The sequence below is a fragment of the Cyrtonyx montezumae genome, unplaced genomic scaffold (genome assembly GCF_038088225.1).
Source record: "Cyrtonyx montezumae isolate F1298 unplaced genomic scaffold, pur_monq_1.0 scaffold_15, whole genome shotgun sequence".
Classification (NCBI taxonomy): Eukaryota; Metazoa; Chordata; class Aves; order Galliformes; family Odontophoridae; genus Cyrtonyx; species Cyrtonyx montezumae.
The window spans coordinates 8295202-8314032 of record NW_027071881.1 but is presented as its reverse complement, the minus strand read 5'-3'; the positions used below and the strand labels follow the sequence as shown (position 1 = coordinate 8314032).

The window sequence follows — 18831 nt, the reverse complement described above, 5'->3', positions numbered from 1 at the left end:
TCAAGTATTTCTGTAGTGTTTAGCTAGTGGTTACTGGGATTTCTGCAAACGTTCTCACAAACTGAAATGCTTTAATAATGTAAGGTGATGTTTCTGTCTGCAAGCACTGAGGGCCAGCAAGATCTGCTATTCTTCCACTATGCCATGAGGTTGTGTGAACTGTAGAGAGAAGTAACCTTTGAACTACAATAAACTGCTAATCTTGGATCAAAACTGGAAGGAAGAAAATGAGTATTTGGGGTCAAGCTTTGACCAGTTGGTGAGAACTGGGGGTAGTGGTGACCTTTTAAAGCTTTGATTTATTAAGCTGTAAAAAGATAAACCTTTTCTAAGTGATCCCTGGGATAGTGCGGAGGTTCGGGGAAGCAGATTTCCGAGCTGAGGCATAGTTTCATTTTACGGCTGCTCCAACCCCCCGTGCGAGCAATGATACAGGGAGGAGATGGAGGGAAGGAAGTAGCCTTCTGCTAAATGCACGGCCAGATAAAACCAGCTGGAGCACATACCTTCCCCGAGTAACTTGTCAAAAGAAGCACTACAGGGAAAAGATAATGCACAGCGCCATTACAGGAGAGCTGCTGCTTCCAGGGCCACTTTAAATTCCACTTTAAATTATTAAATACTGTAAACGCTATAAAGTTAATTAGAAGAGGAACAAACTCTACAAAGATAAATGTGTTTTCAATATGTTTCTCAGGGAGGGTACAGTAGAAACCAGTGAATGAGAGGAAATTTATTTCTGGCAGCACTCTAGACATGGAACTGTGGTTGAACTTTTTACCCTAATTACGTCCCCGCTAATGCCTGCAGCGGTCTGGAATCAAAGCGGCCCTTCAGGCCCTGGAAAGTCTCTGATGTGGCGAGCGTTTGTTGTGTGATGAGGGTTACTTAAGAAAAAATGGAATATTGTGACAGGATTTTTCAAAATTTCTCAGTTACCACCCACCTCACTTGTTGCCTACAAAAATAGAGTAATTGTTTGCATCTGTGTGTTTTTGTCTGTCTTAGAAATAACTGTTATAAATCAAAGTGACATAGGCCCAGAGAACAGTTCAGGATTGTATTTTCTTTTCTTATATGTTTTACAGTTAATTCTGTTATATGCTGCAAGAAGGATTTAAAGTGCGTGGCAGAGGTGTTAGAAACTTCGGGACGATTTGTTTTCCTTTTTCTGAGCATACCAACACTATGGTGGAGATGTGAAGTCAATTCCAAGATGCTGCTTCGTGTGCTTTTCCCTACATAATGGCTCGCTTCACGCCTGTAGTGTGACCAGCTAATCATGAACTGCATTACAGCCCTGTATCTGCACTGATACACAACTGCTGCCTCTTGACTAATTCGCTACAACTTGACAGTAGTTGAACTTTGCATCCCCTAATAAATGCCATTTGCTCTCTTCCAGCAGCTGCTCTTGGTTTCTTTTATCTTTTTTCTTCTCTAATATGTAATATACAGAGGAAAAGTCAAATGAGTTTGAGCTCTAACATTCGTGTACAGGTTAGATTCTTTTACATCTCTGAAATGAGAAAAAGACCATTAAAACACAGTGATTGGTATTAGTTAAAAGCATAATTGTTTTTTTTTTTCATTAGTTCTCATCTGGACTATGAAATGCAACAACAGCCAGTTATTCAGCAGAATGTGGTAGCTTTAAAATGCTTCATTTAAAAACAATTTACAAGGCAAAATACAGCATTTTTTTCATAAATAATTCAAAATAGTATTTAAGAGATTCCTTCTTTGTGAAAAAGCAGTAAGGCTTCTCAGAGCAAGGTCCTGCTTAATTGCTTTTTTCCTTTTGATTTGACTAGGTAATATATTCTCAGTATCACCTAGAGGAGGGGCTGTAACACACTTTTTGGATGGTTGCTCACAAGCTTAAAAATTAATAGTAATTTAAATTGATAAGATATTTTTGCAGTGTAACTAATCCTAGGTTACATCTGAGGTCTTAAGAAAGTAACACTGGAAGTTGTAATCGACGTTGTCTACGTAATTTGAAGGGCTTTATCTCCCAGAGATCAAGCTGCCCAGGACCCAGCCTGGCTAGGGCCACCTCCAGGGATGGGGCACCCACAGCTGCTCTGGGCAGCCTGTGCTGGGGCCTCACTGCCCTCAGAATGAGGGATTTCTTCCTTGTATCTGATCTAAATCTCTTCTCTTTTAGTTCAGATCCATTACTCGTTGTCTTATCTCTACACTCCCTGATAAAGAATTCTACCCCAGCTTTCCCATGGCCATTGATCAGAAGGTACTGCCAATAAAATAATGCAGTAAATAATCAGACTAAGGAATAAAAAAAACCCAACAAACTTGGGCGCAGATTTGGTTTTTTACACTCTTTCTCCATCCATAAAATCTAGAGCTGGCTGGAGCTGTGAGTAGCTCCACTTACAAAGTGCTCTGTTTGGCATCTCAGCTTGCTTGGTGAAAGTTGGCTGTAGCTGAGATATTTCAGCATCAGTTCACTCCGTGTTCTGCTTTCAGAAATTTGATTCTTTTCTATTAAGCTGTGGCATGTGGCTGTCTCTTGATATGCAAGAAGTTTCTACATTTTTGGTTTCTGTCCATCTTGTGCAAACTTGAAAATCAATTTGGTGTTTATTGCAACACAGATTGCGTACCTTTATTTCAGTGGTGAACTCTGCTTCGTTTGACAGTAAGGAAAAGGAGGACAAGACAACTCCTACATTTATTTCATTCCTCACTTTTGGAGGAAACACGTCTCCTGGAATTTGAGCTTGATCAGCTGTTCATAGAGATGTTAATCTTTGATAGAGGTATGACAGAAACGCAGATGTATTCTGCTCAGAAGTTAATCTTTGCTCGTGCTTTTCAAGATTCACAGAAATTTTTTGAGTTAAGCATATGCTGATAGAACGATCGAGGGTAGCCAGGGCAAGCTCATCACTTGTGTGTGGAAGGACTGTCTGATTTACACAGCAGAACAAAATCTGGTTCAGAATATACCAGAAAAACCGACCCTGCTCAGAAAAGTGGAGCTCCAGATGTACATTTCCTCAGTGATAGCTATGGTCAAATGAGCCTTTTGATAAACAAATCTCTTGAGATGCTGCTTATCTCCCTGTATTAACTAACTCAAAATGCGATGGGACAGCTATATTTTGTAACATGTGGTATGTCTCATTGAAGTGGAAAGTGTGTCACACTCCAGTCTCTCTGCAAAAGCGTGCTGCAGCTGAGAAGCCAGCTTGTGCTATATTTTACACTTCAGTGACAGGCATGCCACATGCTGTGGACTGAAGCAGTGTAACGCAACGTGCTGCTCTACATGAAGGTAGGTTGTAGGCTGTTGGTTGGCTTTGTGCAGCTTCATCTATTTTGGAATTGGAAAAAAGAAAACACAAAACAGGATGCATCTAGAAAGTGTCTTCCAGTGATGAGAACGAGTAATGCTGTGATGGGCAGGCAGCGTGGCAGGAAAGGCGTGCTACGTGCTGTTGGTAAAGCAGAATGTGGGAAGAGCATCTGCTGCTGTGACTGAAGGGTGAGCTGGAGGTTGCCAGGCCTGTCGGTGCTTTGAAGGCCTCACTTCCCTTTTGCTTTTCTCCCTGAACGAAGGGTGCTGTTCTTATAGTATCTGTTGTGATAATACCAACTTGCTGAGAAAACTAGGCCTTAAATTTTCCTCTTTTTGTTGCTGCGCAGGCAGACTGACACCATAGAAGCTAAGGCCAAGCTATTGGGTTGGTTGGACAAAAATGGACATAGTGGTTGTTGAACAGAGCTGAAAAAATCCATGACCTCAAAAGTTCAATTTGTTCTGTGACTCTCAAGGAGATCTGCCTTTGTGGGTTCTTCCTTCACAGTACCCCACAAGTGGAAACAAGTTGTTATTCTGTATTTGGTCATGGGTTTTGCCTGTCTTATGAACTATGGTACGTGATTATATGGTATCAGTAACTTCTTTGTGTCAGCAGCATGCACAGCTAGTTGGGAAATGCCTGCCTGCACTGCCCTTTGGTTTTTTCACTCTGTTGAAATGAACATTTTGATCTTCTTACCTAATGCAGAGTTGTCAGCTCTCTCAATAACAGAATCTGTTTTGCTATCCTGCATGACAAGTGTTTAGAGCATCTTTTCTTCTGCCAGAGCTTTGGTAAGCATTAGGGACCAGAAGATATGTTGCTGTAGAGGCTGACTCCTGTCAGTGTCCAACTCCAAACCAGCTTAGAGCTCCCTGCTGCTCAAACCATATACTGAGAGAGCTTCCTTCACCCTTGGCTCGATACGAGGCCTTGTAGGAAAAGGGTGGTAGGTGTGTCCTGGTATCTCTGTTTTCAGTCATTGTACAAGAAAACATCATGAATGGATATCCCTTAAATGCTTACACACGAGGTTCAGAGTAATAGCTATTCAAATAACATTACTGTATTATATTGTCTATGAATACTTTTTTAATACATTTTCTGTTGAGGTAAATACTGCTCTTAGTCCTCCAAAATGTGTCTTAATCATAATTATACTCGTTTTGATCTTTCAACATCATGCAAAATGTTAGGAACAATTAATCTCTGTATTGGTTTATTTTCTGTTAATGACTGTGCAGAGTTTATTTATGGAGTGGCAGATCTGCCTACAGCCATCAGTCTTTTGTTTGGAAAAAAGCTCAAGTATCTTCTACGTGGGCACTTGTTTTATGTAAAAGCTTTGGTCGGGATAAGAAGAAGTGGGGACTTCTCTTGCTGTGTGTTTTTGTGAAGTGCTTTGTGTGTTTGTGCCTCTGTGATAAATGCTGCTCGTGGTGCATGTGTGTGGTGTGCACATTATGCTCCGTTCCTACGGTAAGTGGGTGCACTTGATCTCCTGTGGGGGGGCACTGGCCTGGCCACTTAGGAGCAGCACTTGACAGCTGATTCTGGGGTGGTAATTAGAGCAGCTTTGCAGGGGCTGTGTGTCCAGCAGCAAACACCAGCTTCTGGAGAACTGATGGATGCTGATAAAACAGTGGGAAAGAAGCCAGCTCAAAATCTAACAGAAAATAGGATTATTATTATTTTTTTTTCTTTATAAGGAAAGGCATCTGATGGAAGAAAGTGATGCTTTTAACCTTCTGTAAAAGAACACACTGAAATATGTGTAGATAAAATAACTTTTTCCCCTCCTTCAAAGTAATGAATTCCAAATATCAAGTTGGTTCATTACTTTGATTAGCCATATAAAGAATATAGATATAAACAATGGCATGTTTTTTTTTTTAATTGTCCTTAAATCTCTTCCAAAAGTACACGCTTTAGCTAAGCCTAGGTATCTTTTGCCATAGCTCCTTAATTAAATTGATAAAAACTTAGCTGATTGTGTGGGTGCCCTTGAATAGAACAAAGTGTGCAGACCAGTGTAGAACATTTTGGAATCAGTTGCCAATGGGAACATATGCACAAGGGTAGACATGAAAAATAAGGCAAAGAATTTAATGGCTTTGCAGTGATCTTGTATTGATGCACCATTGCCATTAAGTCTTTGGATAATATTGATTACAGCAGAGACTTTTGGTTAAAATTTTTATTGTTTAATGGAGTTCAACTTCTTTAAGAATTGTATCGGTGAAATAGTGGACCTGACTTTGTGTCCTGATGCAGCACTGCATGCTATCCGAGGCACGCTGATTTACCCTTAGCTATTTCCTTTGTTCAAAAAAGCAGGAGTTTACTTGCATATTGTATGTGGACAGATGGCTGTACTGCATTTTGCCTAGTGGTCATTTTGGCACAACCACATAAGCTGCATTTTCCTTCTTTTCATGCACGGGTAACCAATCTGTTTTTCTTTTGGTGTCTTATTTTCTTGCTCCTTGAGGTGAGACTCGTAGTGTACCTCAAACAAAACGTTCTCTTCAGAAGTGATGACTTTCTGAAAATATTTGTCTTGTATTTTGGTGAGACCACAAAGACGGTGAGGTGAGAGGAGGGTGGAAATTTTATTCTAGACTGATGGATTTGATCAAAATATTTGAGGAAGATGTAAAAGAGAAGTTTGTATCTTTCGGTATTTAACACAAATATTTTAGTGCCATATCAAATAATTTCCTCATTTGTATTTAAAGGATTGGATTTAGTAACATGTGTCTGGGATTGGTACAGGTTTTTCTTATTTAAACATAAGTGCTTCCATGCTTTTTGCAATTTGTGGTACACTTAAAATGTCTGTGCTGCTTTGTGTTTCACTGCTACACACTCATTTTTGGGAAGTGTCACTTTCTCAGAAATCCTACTCTGCTTTTCCTGATTTTGAATGAATTTCAAGTGCTGTGAATGCAAGTAAGAAAATTACTTACAGAGTTGAGTTCTCAAGCTTTCGTTATAGAAAGTTGTGATGCAGAAAGCCAGGGAATTTTAGAGGACTACATGGTGAGAGTCTCAGCAAGGGGTTTTTTCTGCAGTGGGGTTGTGAGGAATAAATAATACCTCATTGGATTCATTAAAAACAAAGCAAAACTAACAGAAAAAAAGCATTAACAAGAAACAGAGAAAATAAATTTACTCTCTGTGGGGAATCAGTAAATCCTGCAAATAGATTTCCATCCTGTTATATGTCCTTCAGAAAGAAGATGACAGTGCTGCAGTACTGAGGAGCTCAGAGAAGCATTGCAAATATGTGCCAGGGCTGGTAAACAAACTTGCAACATAAGGCTTAAAGTCTTTTCCATTTTACTACAGATTAGCCAGTGACTGGACTGCCTTGAATGCTTACTGATTTATGGAAAAGATAAATGAATGAAAGGAGCTTTTTTATGTTGTTGACAGAGACATGAAAGCTGGTGGTTAAAAGCAGAATGTGTACAAATTCTGTCTTGAAGTAAGGAGTGATTTCATAAAAGATATTTTTCTCTAAATGTTAGAACAACTTACTTTAATGATAGAGCACTCGTTGCTCAGTGTTTAAAGGCAAGATTAGGTTACTTGGTAAAAACTAAAATACTAAAAAATTATTTGAGCTTCTGAAACATTGTGTACTTGGCATAGAAAGAAAAGATGATCCTTCTAGGACTGGAAATCTGTTAATCTGAGCAAACCTTCATCTGGGGGGCGTTCGGGAGAACAGAATTGCCTTTGTGGTTCCAACATGCTAAGAATTTTACTAAAAGATCATAATCTAATCTCGTGCTTTAACTTTCCAGTGTAAAGATTCAGGAAGGACTTCTTCCAGCACACAATTAAGTAACCGTACTGTGTGCTCTGCTCTGTTCTGCTTTCCTTCCCTCTCTCTGATGCACCAGTGACTGACCACAGCTCGCAGAGGTTCCTGGGAGATCTCAGCCACTGCTGTGTCTGACTTGGAGTTGTCTCACTGGTGGGCTCTTCCCACTGCTGTAAGGAAACAGAAATGAATAAACCATCACAAGAAGAATGTGCCAGAATGGGGAAGACAGTCTGATGGCTACTTGAGCATCCACATCAGAGTGGAAAGTGTGTCTGGGGGACACACGGAGTGGCAGCTGATGTACACCTGAAGTTGTGTTTTTAGAAACAGTAAAATGTCGCGTTGTTGTTAGAAATTAAATGGTACTTCAGAATAAAATAATAAAACCATTCACCTGACCTCTTTTTGAAAAACTGTGATGAAAAAAGAGCTTTCCTATTGTGAAACAAAACTTTAAAGATAACAGACAGATCTTGACAGAATAATTGCCGTGTGTTTAAATTAATAATTTTATGTAAACCCGCGGTAACTGTGGTATGACTGCATGGCAGAAGTCAAATTGCTTTTGACTGGAAGCCCGTGACCTGCTGTCTGAAGGCAGCTTAGCAAGTGCTGTTAAATTTACTGATCTGAATAACTTGCTAAATATACTGTACTTAGAACAATAAATAACTTGTGCTGAGTATAATATAACTTGTAACTTGTACAGTTGCATGGCTCAACCCCATCAAATTCAAGTAGGGATTTGTTGAACGTCGTTGATATAGCTTGCCAGATAATACCTGTAAGTATCAAAACTGGAATGGTGATTAAATCAATGATTTTTTTTTTTTTGTCTATATATTAGATTGTAATTATGCTGATGAGGTTTTTTTTTGTCTCCACCCCTTCTGAAAACCCTGTATATTGCTGTACGGATTAGGGACATCAATACATTGTGGAACAAGAAGAAATAAAGGGGATCATTACCCTAGGAAACCTGCTGCTAATACATATAATGTTTGTCCTGTGTAAATATAGTAAGGAAGTGCCCTGTGAGAGTGCAGAACAAGGCAGGTGTAATGTAATTCTTTGTGTAATTAGAGGAAGATGGAGCTGAGTGTGGTGCAGTTCCAGCAGGCAGGAGGAACACACAGCACTCCACAGTTGTACCTTGGGCCTGGATCAGTTCGTGCACGGCATCTGTAAAGAAGCTTCCCCTAATTCCATCATGTGAAGTCAAGTTACCAAAAAGAGATTCTAGGAAGAGTATGCTGTAGTGATTGTCTGCAGAAAGCTGCGTCTTCCTTCGTTAAGGGAAATCAAAGGATAGCCTTTGAATTAACAGTTATTGCTTGGCTTAACGAGTCCTTAGAACGTGTTTTTGTGATATGCCTTGGGAGCTTATTTTTCATACTGATACTGCTTTGAATCCTGCTGTTGTCGTGCTCCTGAAAGATGGTGGGTTTTTCTTTATTTGTTAGATTAATGCAGGTGATCTTCTTGTGAGATCTCACCATTGGTAATTTATTTTAATCCCATCTTTTCCTACATTTCAAATTCACTTGAATTCATTTTGTTAACACTAACTACCAATAATAATTAAATTGTTCTCTAGAAGAAATTTGCAGAGACTTTATAAAGGACTCCATGTGATAGGGAGTTATTACTATAGCAGTGTGCTGTACGAATGTATACTTCTCCTAATGAAGGCTATTCCTTTTATTTTAGCAGTTTCATTGCTGTCTAAAATCTGTTGTGATCTCCTAACTTGTCATTGTTCCAAAGGGACCTCACTGTACATCTCGCTGTGCTTATGCTGTGTATATGTAGAATGACATGAGATGGAGATGCTTCCTTTGATCTTATTTCCTGTAGGTTCTGGCCTCATCATCTCTGAAGACAGAATAAAAACTCCAGTGGTACCTATGCCAGACAAACACTGTTTGTCCTCAGATTTTATTTTTTTTTAATTCTACAGTGAGATCTCTGTGGGAATTTGCCACTTGTAGGAAGGCAGTGTTTAAACTTTATAGGGGCAGAAAATTAGGGCCTTGCTTTGGTTCCACCAGTCTTGCGTGTTCTTCGTGTGAAAGGTGTGTGTGTGTTTTGTACAGCATATTTATCTCTGTATGCAAACATTTTACACAGCTTTTATAAATCGTGTGAGTCATTGCTAACAAAGCTGTGAAGAGGTGATAGTTATGTCGTGATGCATAAGAACAGATGTAGTCAAGTGCCAGCTGTACAAGGCATCTGTTATTTTTCTTCTATCCTTGCGCTGCAACAATGTAATGCAAGATATAAGAGCCTGTGCATGCCTGTGAATTTATTAATGACATTTTTGCTCAGTATCTTTAAAGTAGTTATCTCTTCCTTAAGCAGCTATTTAACAAAAGGATGCATAGCAGGAATTTACTCCCTCAGATTATGAACAATTTGCAAGAATTTTATTTGTGACAGGCTTAGTGTAATTACCAGACCACAGAAAAAGTGTTGTCACATTCCTGTCTTAATCTTTCCTCTTTACATAACCATCATGGGTACGTTGAAATATGACCAGAGTTCTTCTCACCAATAAGATAATCTGCAGCGCCGATGGTTTGTGCTTATCACAAGAGCAGCTCTTTGGCTGGAGGTCCCTTTGCTTTGTTTCCTGTTTGATAGCAGTAGTTTGTTGTCAGAGGCCATCAGCTGGCTTGTTTCAGGCACATTTACACCGTGGCTTTATGAACCTTTGATGAAATGAATGTTCATTTTACATTCCTGAAGTAGAGCAAGATGCAACGATTCTGGTTTCATACAATTGTGATTGGGAATTATGAAGATACCAGTGGAGGTTTTGAAGCATCACAAAAAGCTGTGTTGTGCAGAAGCTCTATGATGGCAAGCCAGCTGCAGCTTTTTGTGGCACTGTTGTGCATCCTTTATTGCTCAGTTCCTGTGCTCCTACTTCCTTTCTTCCTTCCATGCTTGTTAGACCTTTCTCTAAGCCCTTTTGGTATACTAACCTGGGGGAGAATTCCTTTTAGAGGGAAAAGAAAGGACAAAGTGCTATTTGTCTGCTAATTTAATAAGCTAAAATGGGTCAATATAGAATACATTGCATTTTGGAGTCTGGGAAGGGAAGGGACAGAGCCCTCTGAGCTGGCATCACTGACATGGGGGAGGGAGGGTGAGCTCTTGTTACTGACTGTGAGCAGTGTAGGCTAATCATGATGCTGTTACAATTCTCTAAGTGCTATGACACGTAAATGAATGTTCAGATCTTCTAGAAGAGGAAAATGAGGATTACAGATACGGAACTGATTTTGCTGGAAGCTGGAAGATATGAAGGAGGGTAAAGGATGATCTTCAAAGGGCTCACATTCTTGGAATAGTCAAAATTTAATTCCTTCCCCGAATAATTTATTTCTTAAAGTGTCGGAGAATCCTTCCTATTTGTGTTTGGTGAATGATGGGATTAAAATCTTGAAACTGTGGATCTCAGCACAGTTTTTAGAGTAGAATTCATAAATTGAAATTTGGTTCTTTCCGTGAAGTTTTCATGTTTAATGAATTGAGAGTGCTTTGTAGCAAATGAGGTTTGTAACAGCCATTAAGTTGTGCAGGAAATGTGATTAATAACCAGAAGGAAATTGGAAGGAGATAAGTCCTTTTAAAAAATTTATTTTTTGTGACCATCCCATCTTTGAAGTGTTTGCCCTTGGCCAAGATGGGACTTTCTCTTTTCTTCCTCAGACAAGCATCCTCAGCAATCTTTAGACTCAAGGTAATGCTGGGTTTCTGTACTGCCAGGAGCACAAACTTTATAGGGGCAAGAATTAAATATGTTGGACTTCTTGGTTTTCTTTTTTGTCTATTCCCATTAGTTTCTCCTCGTTAGGTCCCAGGAGCTTTCTGAAATGCATTTGACCTTGACTTCATACATATTTTAGAAAATAATTTAAAAAAAGCAGACAGCGTCCCAGCACATCCATTTCTGACCATAGATTGCAGTGTACCAGGGAATGAAAGGAAAGATAACTGCTGGAAGGAGGAGTTGAGTTGGAGCTGAGCAGAATTTGAGTCCTTTTGGCCCAGTCCACATGACTGCTTCATCATTAGCACTGAACTCAGAGGTAGCTGGTGTTTAGCCAGCACTCGTTAGAAAAAGCATTGGTAGAGCGTTCTCACGAGCAGCCAGAGGAGAGGTATGAGGTAATAAAAATTACTCATTTGAGTGCAAGATTGATTGTTTCCAATGATTCTGAGGGCGCAGTGTGTATTAGAAGATGCATGCTTTTGAACTGTAGTCTTGATTATGTCCACGTCAAGTGGAACAGTTAAGATGGCGGTTATGTTCCACATGAGCTTATATGGCAACAATAATGGATTTAACTTATGCAGATATAATTTTAGCTATATGAAGTTATGTAATTCCTGGTTTTGAAATAACTATACTTGCACCCTTCCATCAGAGTAATAATTTTCTTTCTGTAGTCAATGCACTTATGTCAGAAACATATACTGTACACAGACTCTGTCTGAGATTGTCTGTATTTTCTAGCAGCAATGAGTTTCCAACACAGCGTAACTGAACTCGAGCCTTACTGTTTAAAAAGTGTTTTTGAAGGGCCTTTGAAGTGTTTAAAAGTAAGAAATAGCACCCCTCCAGTTATTAGCCTGAGCGTGTGCCTAGAAAAATGTATATTTTGGGAAGAATTTCCATAGGCAGAACGTCAAACTTATTTTTGCTATTATTTCTTTGACTGCTGTCTTTTTCTGCTTATATTGTCTGCTGGTTCTCTGCTGTGTGCTTGTCTTATGTAGCATTTTATCTCGTGACATTTAAGGTAAGCAGTTGATGATTGTACTCTTCTTCTCCAGAATATTCTTGAGCAACTTGAGCAGATCCAAAGGACAAGTGAGCGTTGTGTCAGGAATTGTGTTAAACTCTGTAAAATAAAACAGATAGGGGCAAGGGGAAACACCCTCCTTTACCAATACTTAGTGTGTGTTTGTACAGCTGGCAATTTGTGCTGCTTCGTATTCGTTGACCTAGAAGAAGCCAACATTTCCAACATTTTAATGTGTTCTTGGAGTGGAAAAAAGGTGTTATGTAAAAGAACTGCCACATCAAAGCCTCTCCTCAGCTTGTAAAATGGTTTCCACCACTACCTTCCTCAGCCCTATCAGAACACTCAGCACTTTCCCCTCTCAAAAGAAAGCAAGCCTTTTTATTAAGAAATGGCCCTAGAGTTTTATTTACATTTAAATGATAAAAGTGACATGAAGCAGTTGAAAAGATCTATATAGCTCAAACAAAAGTTCGTCAGAGATGTAATGTAATTTCTGTGCAATGTATCTCTATCAAATAAATAGTCGTATGGCTCAGCTGTTGCACAGAATGAAGCATTCCCTTCAGGAAAGTGTTATTCTGTGACATAGTTTTAAAATGACTTAAACGTAGCCTAAAAACTTCATGTCTGTTAAATGATTTGTATTTTGTGTTGGATCTGATGTTCCGAAGTTTAGTTTGGGACAAAGGAAACTAAGTGCTTGCTAATTGGTTGCACAGTACAGGTTCTTGACTTCTGTGGACATTGTAGCTCAGTTTGTAATCATACCTTTCCTAACTTAGGAGGCTTATACTGAACCCATGTTCAGCAGCATTATGCTTTTACTGTTAAATGTATGAAGGCTTGCTTTGTCCCAGTGAAGTAGTATGAAAATCACTTCACCAAAATTCCTTCTTTCTGTTAAAATCCCACTTTTCTTTATCCGTTTTAGCACAAGCCCCCCTTACTGCTGTGTGGACCTTTATTCTTTACGGACAGGAGAGATGGTCAAGTCTATACAGTTCAAAACTCCTATTTATGATCTGCATTGCAATAAAAGGTAAGAATGTTTACTGTGTATCTATGTCAGAGCATGCACGATTTCAGTAATGAGTGCAATTTCTGGTATGTGCACTCCTTGGTTTTACTATTTTGACTTTGCTGCGAACTTAGCTTCTGTTTGCTGTTTCTCAAGTAGTATTTTGAGTATGACAGTGTGCTTCTCCAGTGCCTTTCCCTGAAGTGCAAAACATTTTGCATATTAAATCTTTCAGACTTATTTGAATTGTGATGAGAATGAACAGGAATCATTGGAATCCTGTGTCTTCTACCTATAGATGGAGAGATGAGATCATCGTTTTAGTGGTGTCTCACTTGGCAGCATAGGGTCTGTCGCTTTGTTTGTGTTTCATTGTTCTCCCAGATACATTGCCTCCCTGCACATCCAAAAAAATTGAAGTGTGCACTCTGTGCCCTTTGGAGAACAGTTCCTGAGTAAAATAACAAAGCATCTCTTGATTGGAATTGTCACCTAATTTCTGACAGAAGATTGCTTGGAGGATAGAATGTCAGGTGTTAAATACCTTGATTCCATGCAAAATCAGATTTTTCTGAACTTCAGACCTAGAAAACTGAATAGCCTTGCTTTTTACAAGGGGTAAAAACAAAACCTGGGGTCTATCTTTTGCATGATGATATTGGTGATAACCCTTTGGTATTCCTGGTAGAACTTGTTGACCCAAGTCCATGACGTGTGCTGCTTTGATGCTTCCTCTCGCCCAGCTTAAACACTAATGTCTTAAATTAGGTCGAGCAAAAGCAAACTGGAAGAAGAATAGTACTGCTGAGCAAACACCTTTAATACCACAACCAATTACATAATGAGATTTTGTGGTGCAAATGTCTTTAAGGAAGTAAAGGATGGTAGTGATTGTTATCCTCAATTGCCTTACCATAGGGTGTGGATAGGGTCATTATATCAAGAAATAGATCAACTGCAGTGGTTGAGCTGGTGAGTTACATGCCAGGAATTGGTCTCTGCTCCTTTAAAGGTCTGTCAGAAGGAGTTCAGTACTTATCTGTGCAACTGTCCCTTGAAAAATTTAAAGTTCCCTTGTGTACAGTGTGATGATAGTAAATCTTTCCAGCCTGGCCTCCTAGCAGAAGAAAAATCCAATTGTAAAAACAGTCAAAAGGCAAATCATCATTCAAAGTCTCTCCTAACTAAAAGGTCTAATGTTTCTTTTCCTAAGTGGTAAAAATGGAAAAGCTGCTTCAAAGCTGTGTGGCTGTATTCAGGGTAACTGCTTTTCTGGAACGTATCTGATTCTGTTATTATCCACAGAAAGCTCACTATTTCAGATTGAAAATGCATTAAATGTGGCCATGTGTAGTGCTAATGGTGTGTTAACCATACAATAGACTAATGGAGTCCAAAGTTTTGAATTTAAAATAAAAATTGAGTTGCAGAAGAAGGGAAAACTGTTTATTATTTATGCATTTATACTCTAGAATCGTCCGTCAGGTAGGTTTCATTTATAAAGAGTGACAGTACTCCTTCAAAGAGCAGAAAACAAATCTAACAGGATTGGGAAATATTACAATCAAATATACATAGGTTTTCTATATATGTATTACAGTTGCACATGCATTGAGAGTCTTTCCATTATTCATTGAGTAACTTTTTTCACAGCCTCGTGGAAGGAGTGAGAGTTGATAGGTTTCTTTTGTTTTCCTCTCCTTTGTTTTGGATGATGGAAAATGCTTTGTTTAATGAAAAATCGTATTTTGTTTGAAACAATTAAGTCATATGTGCAGCGTTTATAACATAAATTTGAGTTTTACAACTTGGAAAGGGATGGAGAAGCGTCCTTTCCACAATAAAAGAGACAAGCAAATAAAAAATCATAAGTCAATTACATTTATGGTATCTCAGTTCCTCTCATTGAGTTGCTTGTACTGCTTGTAGCAGATGTGGCTGATTAGCATTGCCATTTCCCAAAGGATGTGTACTGAGAAGTTACTAAACTTTCCAAATTTACATCTTTGGCCCTTGTTCATTCAGACAGTGTGTTGTTTCATATGTAGCTGTCATGGTTTTTCTCCAAGTGACAAACAGATATTTTACAATATAAACGTGTGTGTGTGTGTACAAGTGAGCACATAAACATGCACTTGTAATTTTTCTAACTGGCACAAATTTCTCACAGCTTTGTGTGATGATGTTCTTGCTATGAAAAGAAATCCTGCTTTTAATAAAGAAAAACATGTCGGTTTAATAAATTTGCATTGAGATGGGCAATGGGATTATTTCGTATTTAGCTTGTGTTCTACCAGTTGTTGATTTGTTATTTGAGTCATTGAAAGTAATTCAGGATCCTTGCAATTCCATTCTTTCTTTCTAATGGAGCTTTTACTGCAGAAGGTATATCATAAATACGCTGTGTTGTTCTGTATCAGATCTGTGTACTTCCTGAAATGAAGGTTATGTGGTTGGGATGAGAGAGAATCCTCAATAACTGCCATGTGTTGGTAACCTGGCACTTTATCACAGTCGAATTTATATTGATGCTTTGGAAATAATTACATTTGGATATTGAATCTTTAAACCGATGCATTTAATGTTTAAATCCACGTTCCATTTCTTTGTTTTCAGGATACTCGTCGTAGTCCTGCAGGAGAAAATCGCCGCCTTTGACAGCTGCACTTTCACTAAGAAGTTCTTTGTGACAAGTACGTACGCTGTTGGGTTCGGTCACTTTGCTCCAGAGGTGGCATGAGATAAATCAGATTATTATTTTTTTTTAATTTCTACGTCTAAATCCTGGAAGCATCTGCAGGTGTCCATGGCTACAGCCCGGGTTTCAGGAAATCTGCTGCCTAAAAAAACATGCAGGTGTTACAGTGTGAATCTGTGGCTCTTTTGCATGTTATTTTGCTTGTATTGTTGCTGTAGTTAATTTCTCATGGTTCTGGCATGCACCCGCATCCACGTCACTGGTGGCTGAAGTATTAAGCATTGTAGTAGTGAAACTACAGGTAGCTATTTGCTTGTGGATGCTTGTACATATATCCTGGACCTGAAGGAACTGTTTGTTCAGACCCCAGTATTGAGCTGTAGCTTATTGCTTGCCTCGCAGTAGCAGGCCATTGATTGCAGTAGATGAGGCTTTCCAACAGCTATTCCTCTACAGTAAATGTCCCCAGCATCTGTAACCAAGTAATCAATGTGTTTCTAGAGAGAGCTGGTATGTTTTCTGCTTCTTTTTCTCTGACCTGTTGCTGATGAAGCTAAGGTTAGGATGTAATTTACCTGCTCCCATACTGTGTGTCTTTGTGGTACTGAACACCAAGAAAGTATTCACTGCAGAAAAAAATTAACATTTAATCTACGTAGATAGTGCTAGCATTTATCAGTTAGAATTGCCACTTAAAATGTGCAGGTTATTAAAGATAATTTAGTTTGGGAGAATTGATATTTTTACTGTTCAAAAGGAAACTTGAAATTTCCTGGGTGTATTTTCAGTTACAAATAGAAAAGTTCTCAATTATCTTTCTGTGTAATCCATGTGTGTCGAGGAAGACACGGTTGCAAGAAGCTCTTTTCTGTAATAGTTTGGAGCACCGTTATGCAGTAATATTAAAGTTGCCAATAGGTGTCAGTTTCTTCCTATACGTGGATGTAAGATGCATAAGAATCTGCTTGGATTCAGTGCAGAGTCAGATGGGAAGGGACTTGTGTTTTCCTCCATTCCTTGCTCCTTTTTTTTTATTCCACCAAAGAGCAGCAGAGTACAAGCTTTGCTTTGTTGCAGGTAAAAAAATAAAAATAGAAACAGAAAACTGACAACCACAACTAGATTAAATGTGTGTTTTAACAATTCTTATGCTTTTTTAATGGAAGTTGCTGGTAAAAGAAAAAAAAAAAAACACAAAAATCAATATGATTTAAAAAATGAACTCATTTAACTGTATTTTCAGGATCAGGGATATCCTATTCCTCACTGTGACTTTGGATTCTGTCATGCATTTCTGTTGAGTAATTTGAAGAAGATAAAAGGAAGATTTGCAGCTCTGATATGAAAATCTCAGCTCTGAGATGTCACAGCTCATGCTGCATTTCTCCAGTTGTGCTGTTTGTATTATGAGAAGCCCGGGATATCCCCAACTTTTCTCCCTGCTATGGGCTCCATGTGCACCCACATTCTGCCCTATTCCTGTGGGGACAGAGCCCTTCCTGTGCTCACTGCTGCCCACCTGTGCCCAGGTGGCACTGGGCAATGCATGCTGTTCCATTTCTGGAGCTGGGGCTGGTGCCAATGTGTGCTGAGGGTTTGGAGGCTTTGTTGTGGCACTTAGCAGCTTGTGCCTTCAAACAGGTGCTGTGCTGTGGCGTGTTGAAGGCTGCAGTAAAGCTTTGGTCTGAAATTTTCAGATTTTGAATGTGCTGAAATCTCATCGACTTAGGAATACATCTTTTAAGGCTTAAGTTACTCTGATGTGTTTGAAATTTGGTATGAATGCGCTACCTAGTGTGCTGCTTTGGTTTCTGACTGTCAGCCAAGTAGCCAGCAGCTACTTTTTGTCATTGTGGTTTATTTATTTTTTTTTCTTTTAGTATGGAAAAAAAGGCAGTATCAGTTTAAATTGGAGAAGGAGAAATCGCAAAGGCTCTTGTAGGCCTCCTGGTCTCCATCCCTGCAGAAGGGTTGGTCTCCTCCCCTGGGGCTGTCCCAGTGCACCACAGCCCTGCCAGAGGATTCATCTTCATGGGGATGATGCTCAGCTGTGTTAGCTGACAGCTTTTGGTCAGAAGTGATGGCTTAGGAGGTCAAAAATGTTAAAATGGGATCAGTAGGCCTTTCAAGATGTTTCTTTTACTGTGTAAACTACTGTGTGGAAAAAGAAAATGTTTTTAAAAGAGGACTTAGTGATGACGGGCAAATCACATCTTCCATTCGTATCAGTTGAGTATCGTGGGAGCTCTGGAACCTCATGCAGACAGCAACAATGCAAACATAACTAAGCAGAAGCTTTTGCCCGTTTTGTTGACTATTTATACATAGAAATTAAATGCAGAATGTACAGTTAAAAACAGTGTCAGGAATTTTGAAGTTTTATGTTCCTCAGCAATGCTAATGCAGCTGTGTTGCACATGAATAGTATTTGTCTCTCTGTTTTTGTTTTTGTGGTTAAATGTGTAGCTTAATATATTGTTGTAATAAATATACCATAAAATATTCAGGATGTAGAACATGGTCAAGTTCGTGCTGCTGTTGGAATGTTTAACTCCCGTGTTTTGTGAGTTTTCAGATCCAACTGAGCAAATCTGATACAGTCATAATCTTTTATTTTTTTTTCTTCTGATTAGATGGAAAAGTACTGATTGCTGGAATGGCAGCCAGCCAGCAGAGCCTTGTAAGCACTATCAGCGTACAGGTGCTCCAGTCTTGGTGTTTTGAGTTAAAGACAGTTGCTTAAACTTGATTGGAAAACCTCCTGTGGGTGTTCATAGAAAAAGGCCAGGATGTCCTCCCATATACCTTGAGGTCGTCTTCTTTTAACTTGCCAAGGAAGGAAAGGAGTAGTTTCAGTCTGCAGAGGGCTCGTGGCAGTGCTTTCCTATGGCACTCCGTGCTGCTGTGCCTACAATTGGGTCCAGCTCTGTTTCATTAAGAAAAGATTTGCATGGAGGGGTGGATAAAGCCAAACAGCAGTTTTGTAACCTGCACTGTTTTAAGTGCTCATGTGGCCAAGCATCAAAAATTCATTTGATGCCTATAATAAGAATGCATTTTCCTTTGGTAGTTGTGAATGTCAAGGTGTGGAAAACAGATTTGTAAGTGGTTAAAAGTTCATGTAAGATTTC

The 18831-nt window shown here is 39.2% G+C and overlaps 1 protein-coding gene across 8 annotated transcripts in view; it reads left to right on the top strand.

The window, feature by feature from the left end:
• The window catches only part of BCAS3 (BCAS3 microtubule associated cell migration factor), a 292223-nt gene that overhangs the window by 27582 nt on the left and 245810 nt on the right, over positions 1–18831 (top strand). For all 8 annotated transcript variants that reach the window (XM_065732043.1, XM_065732036.1, XM_065732037.1 and 5 more), the window contains 2 exons: positions 12916–13023; positions 15619–15695. In XM_065732043.1, the coding sequence (XP_065588115.1) occupies positions 12916–13023; positions 15619–15695 (185 nt within the window). The remainder of the gene's footprint in view (positions 1–12915; positions 13024–15618; positions 15696–18831) is intronic.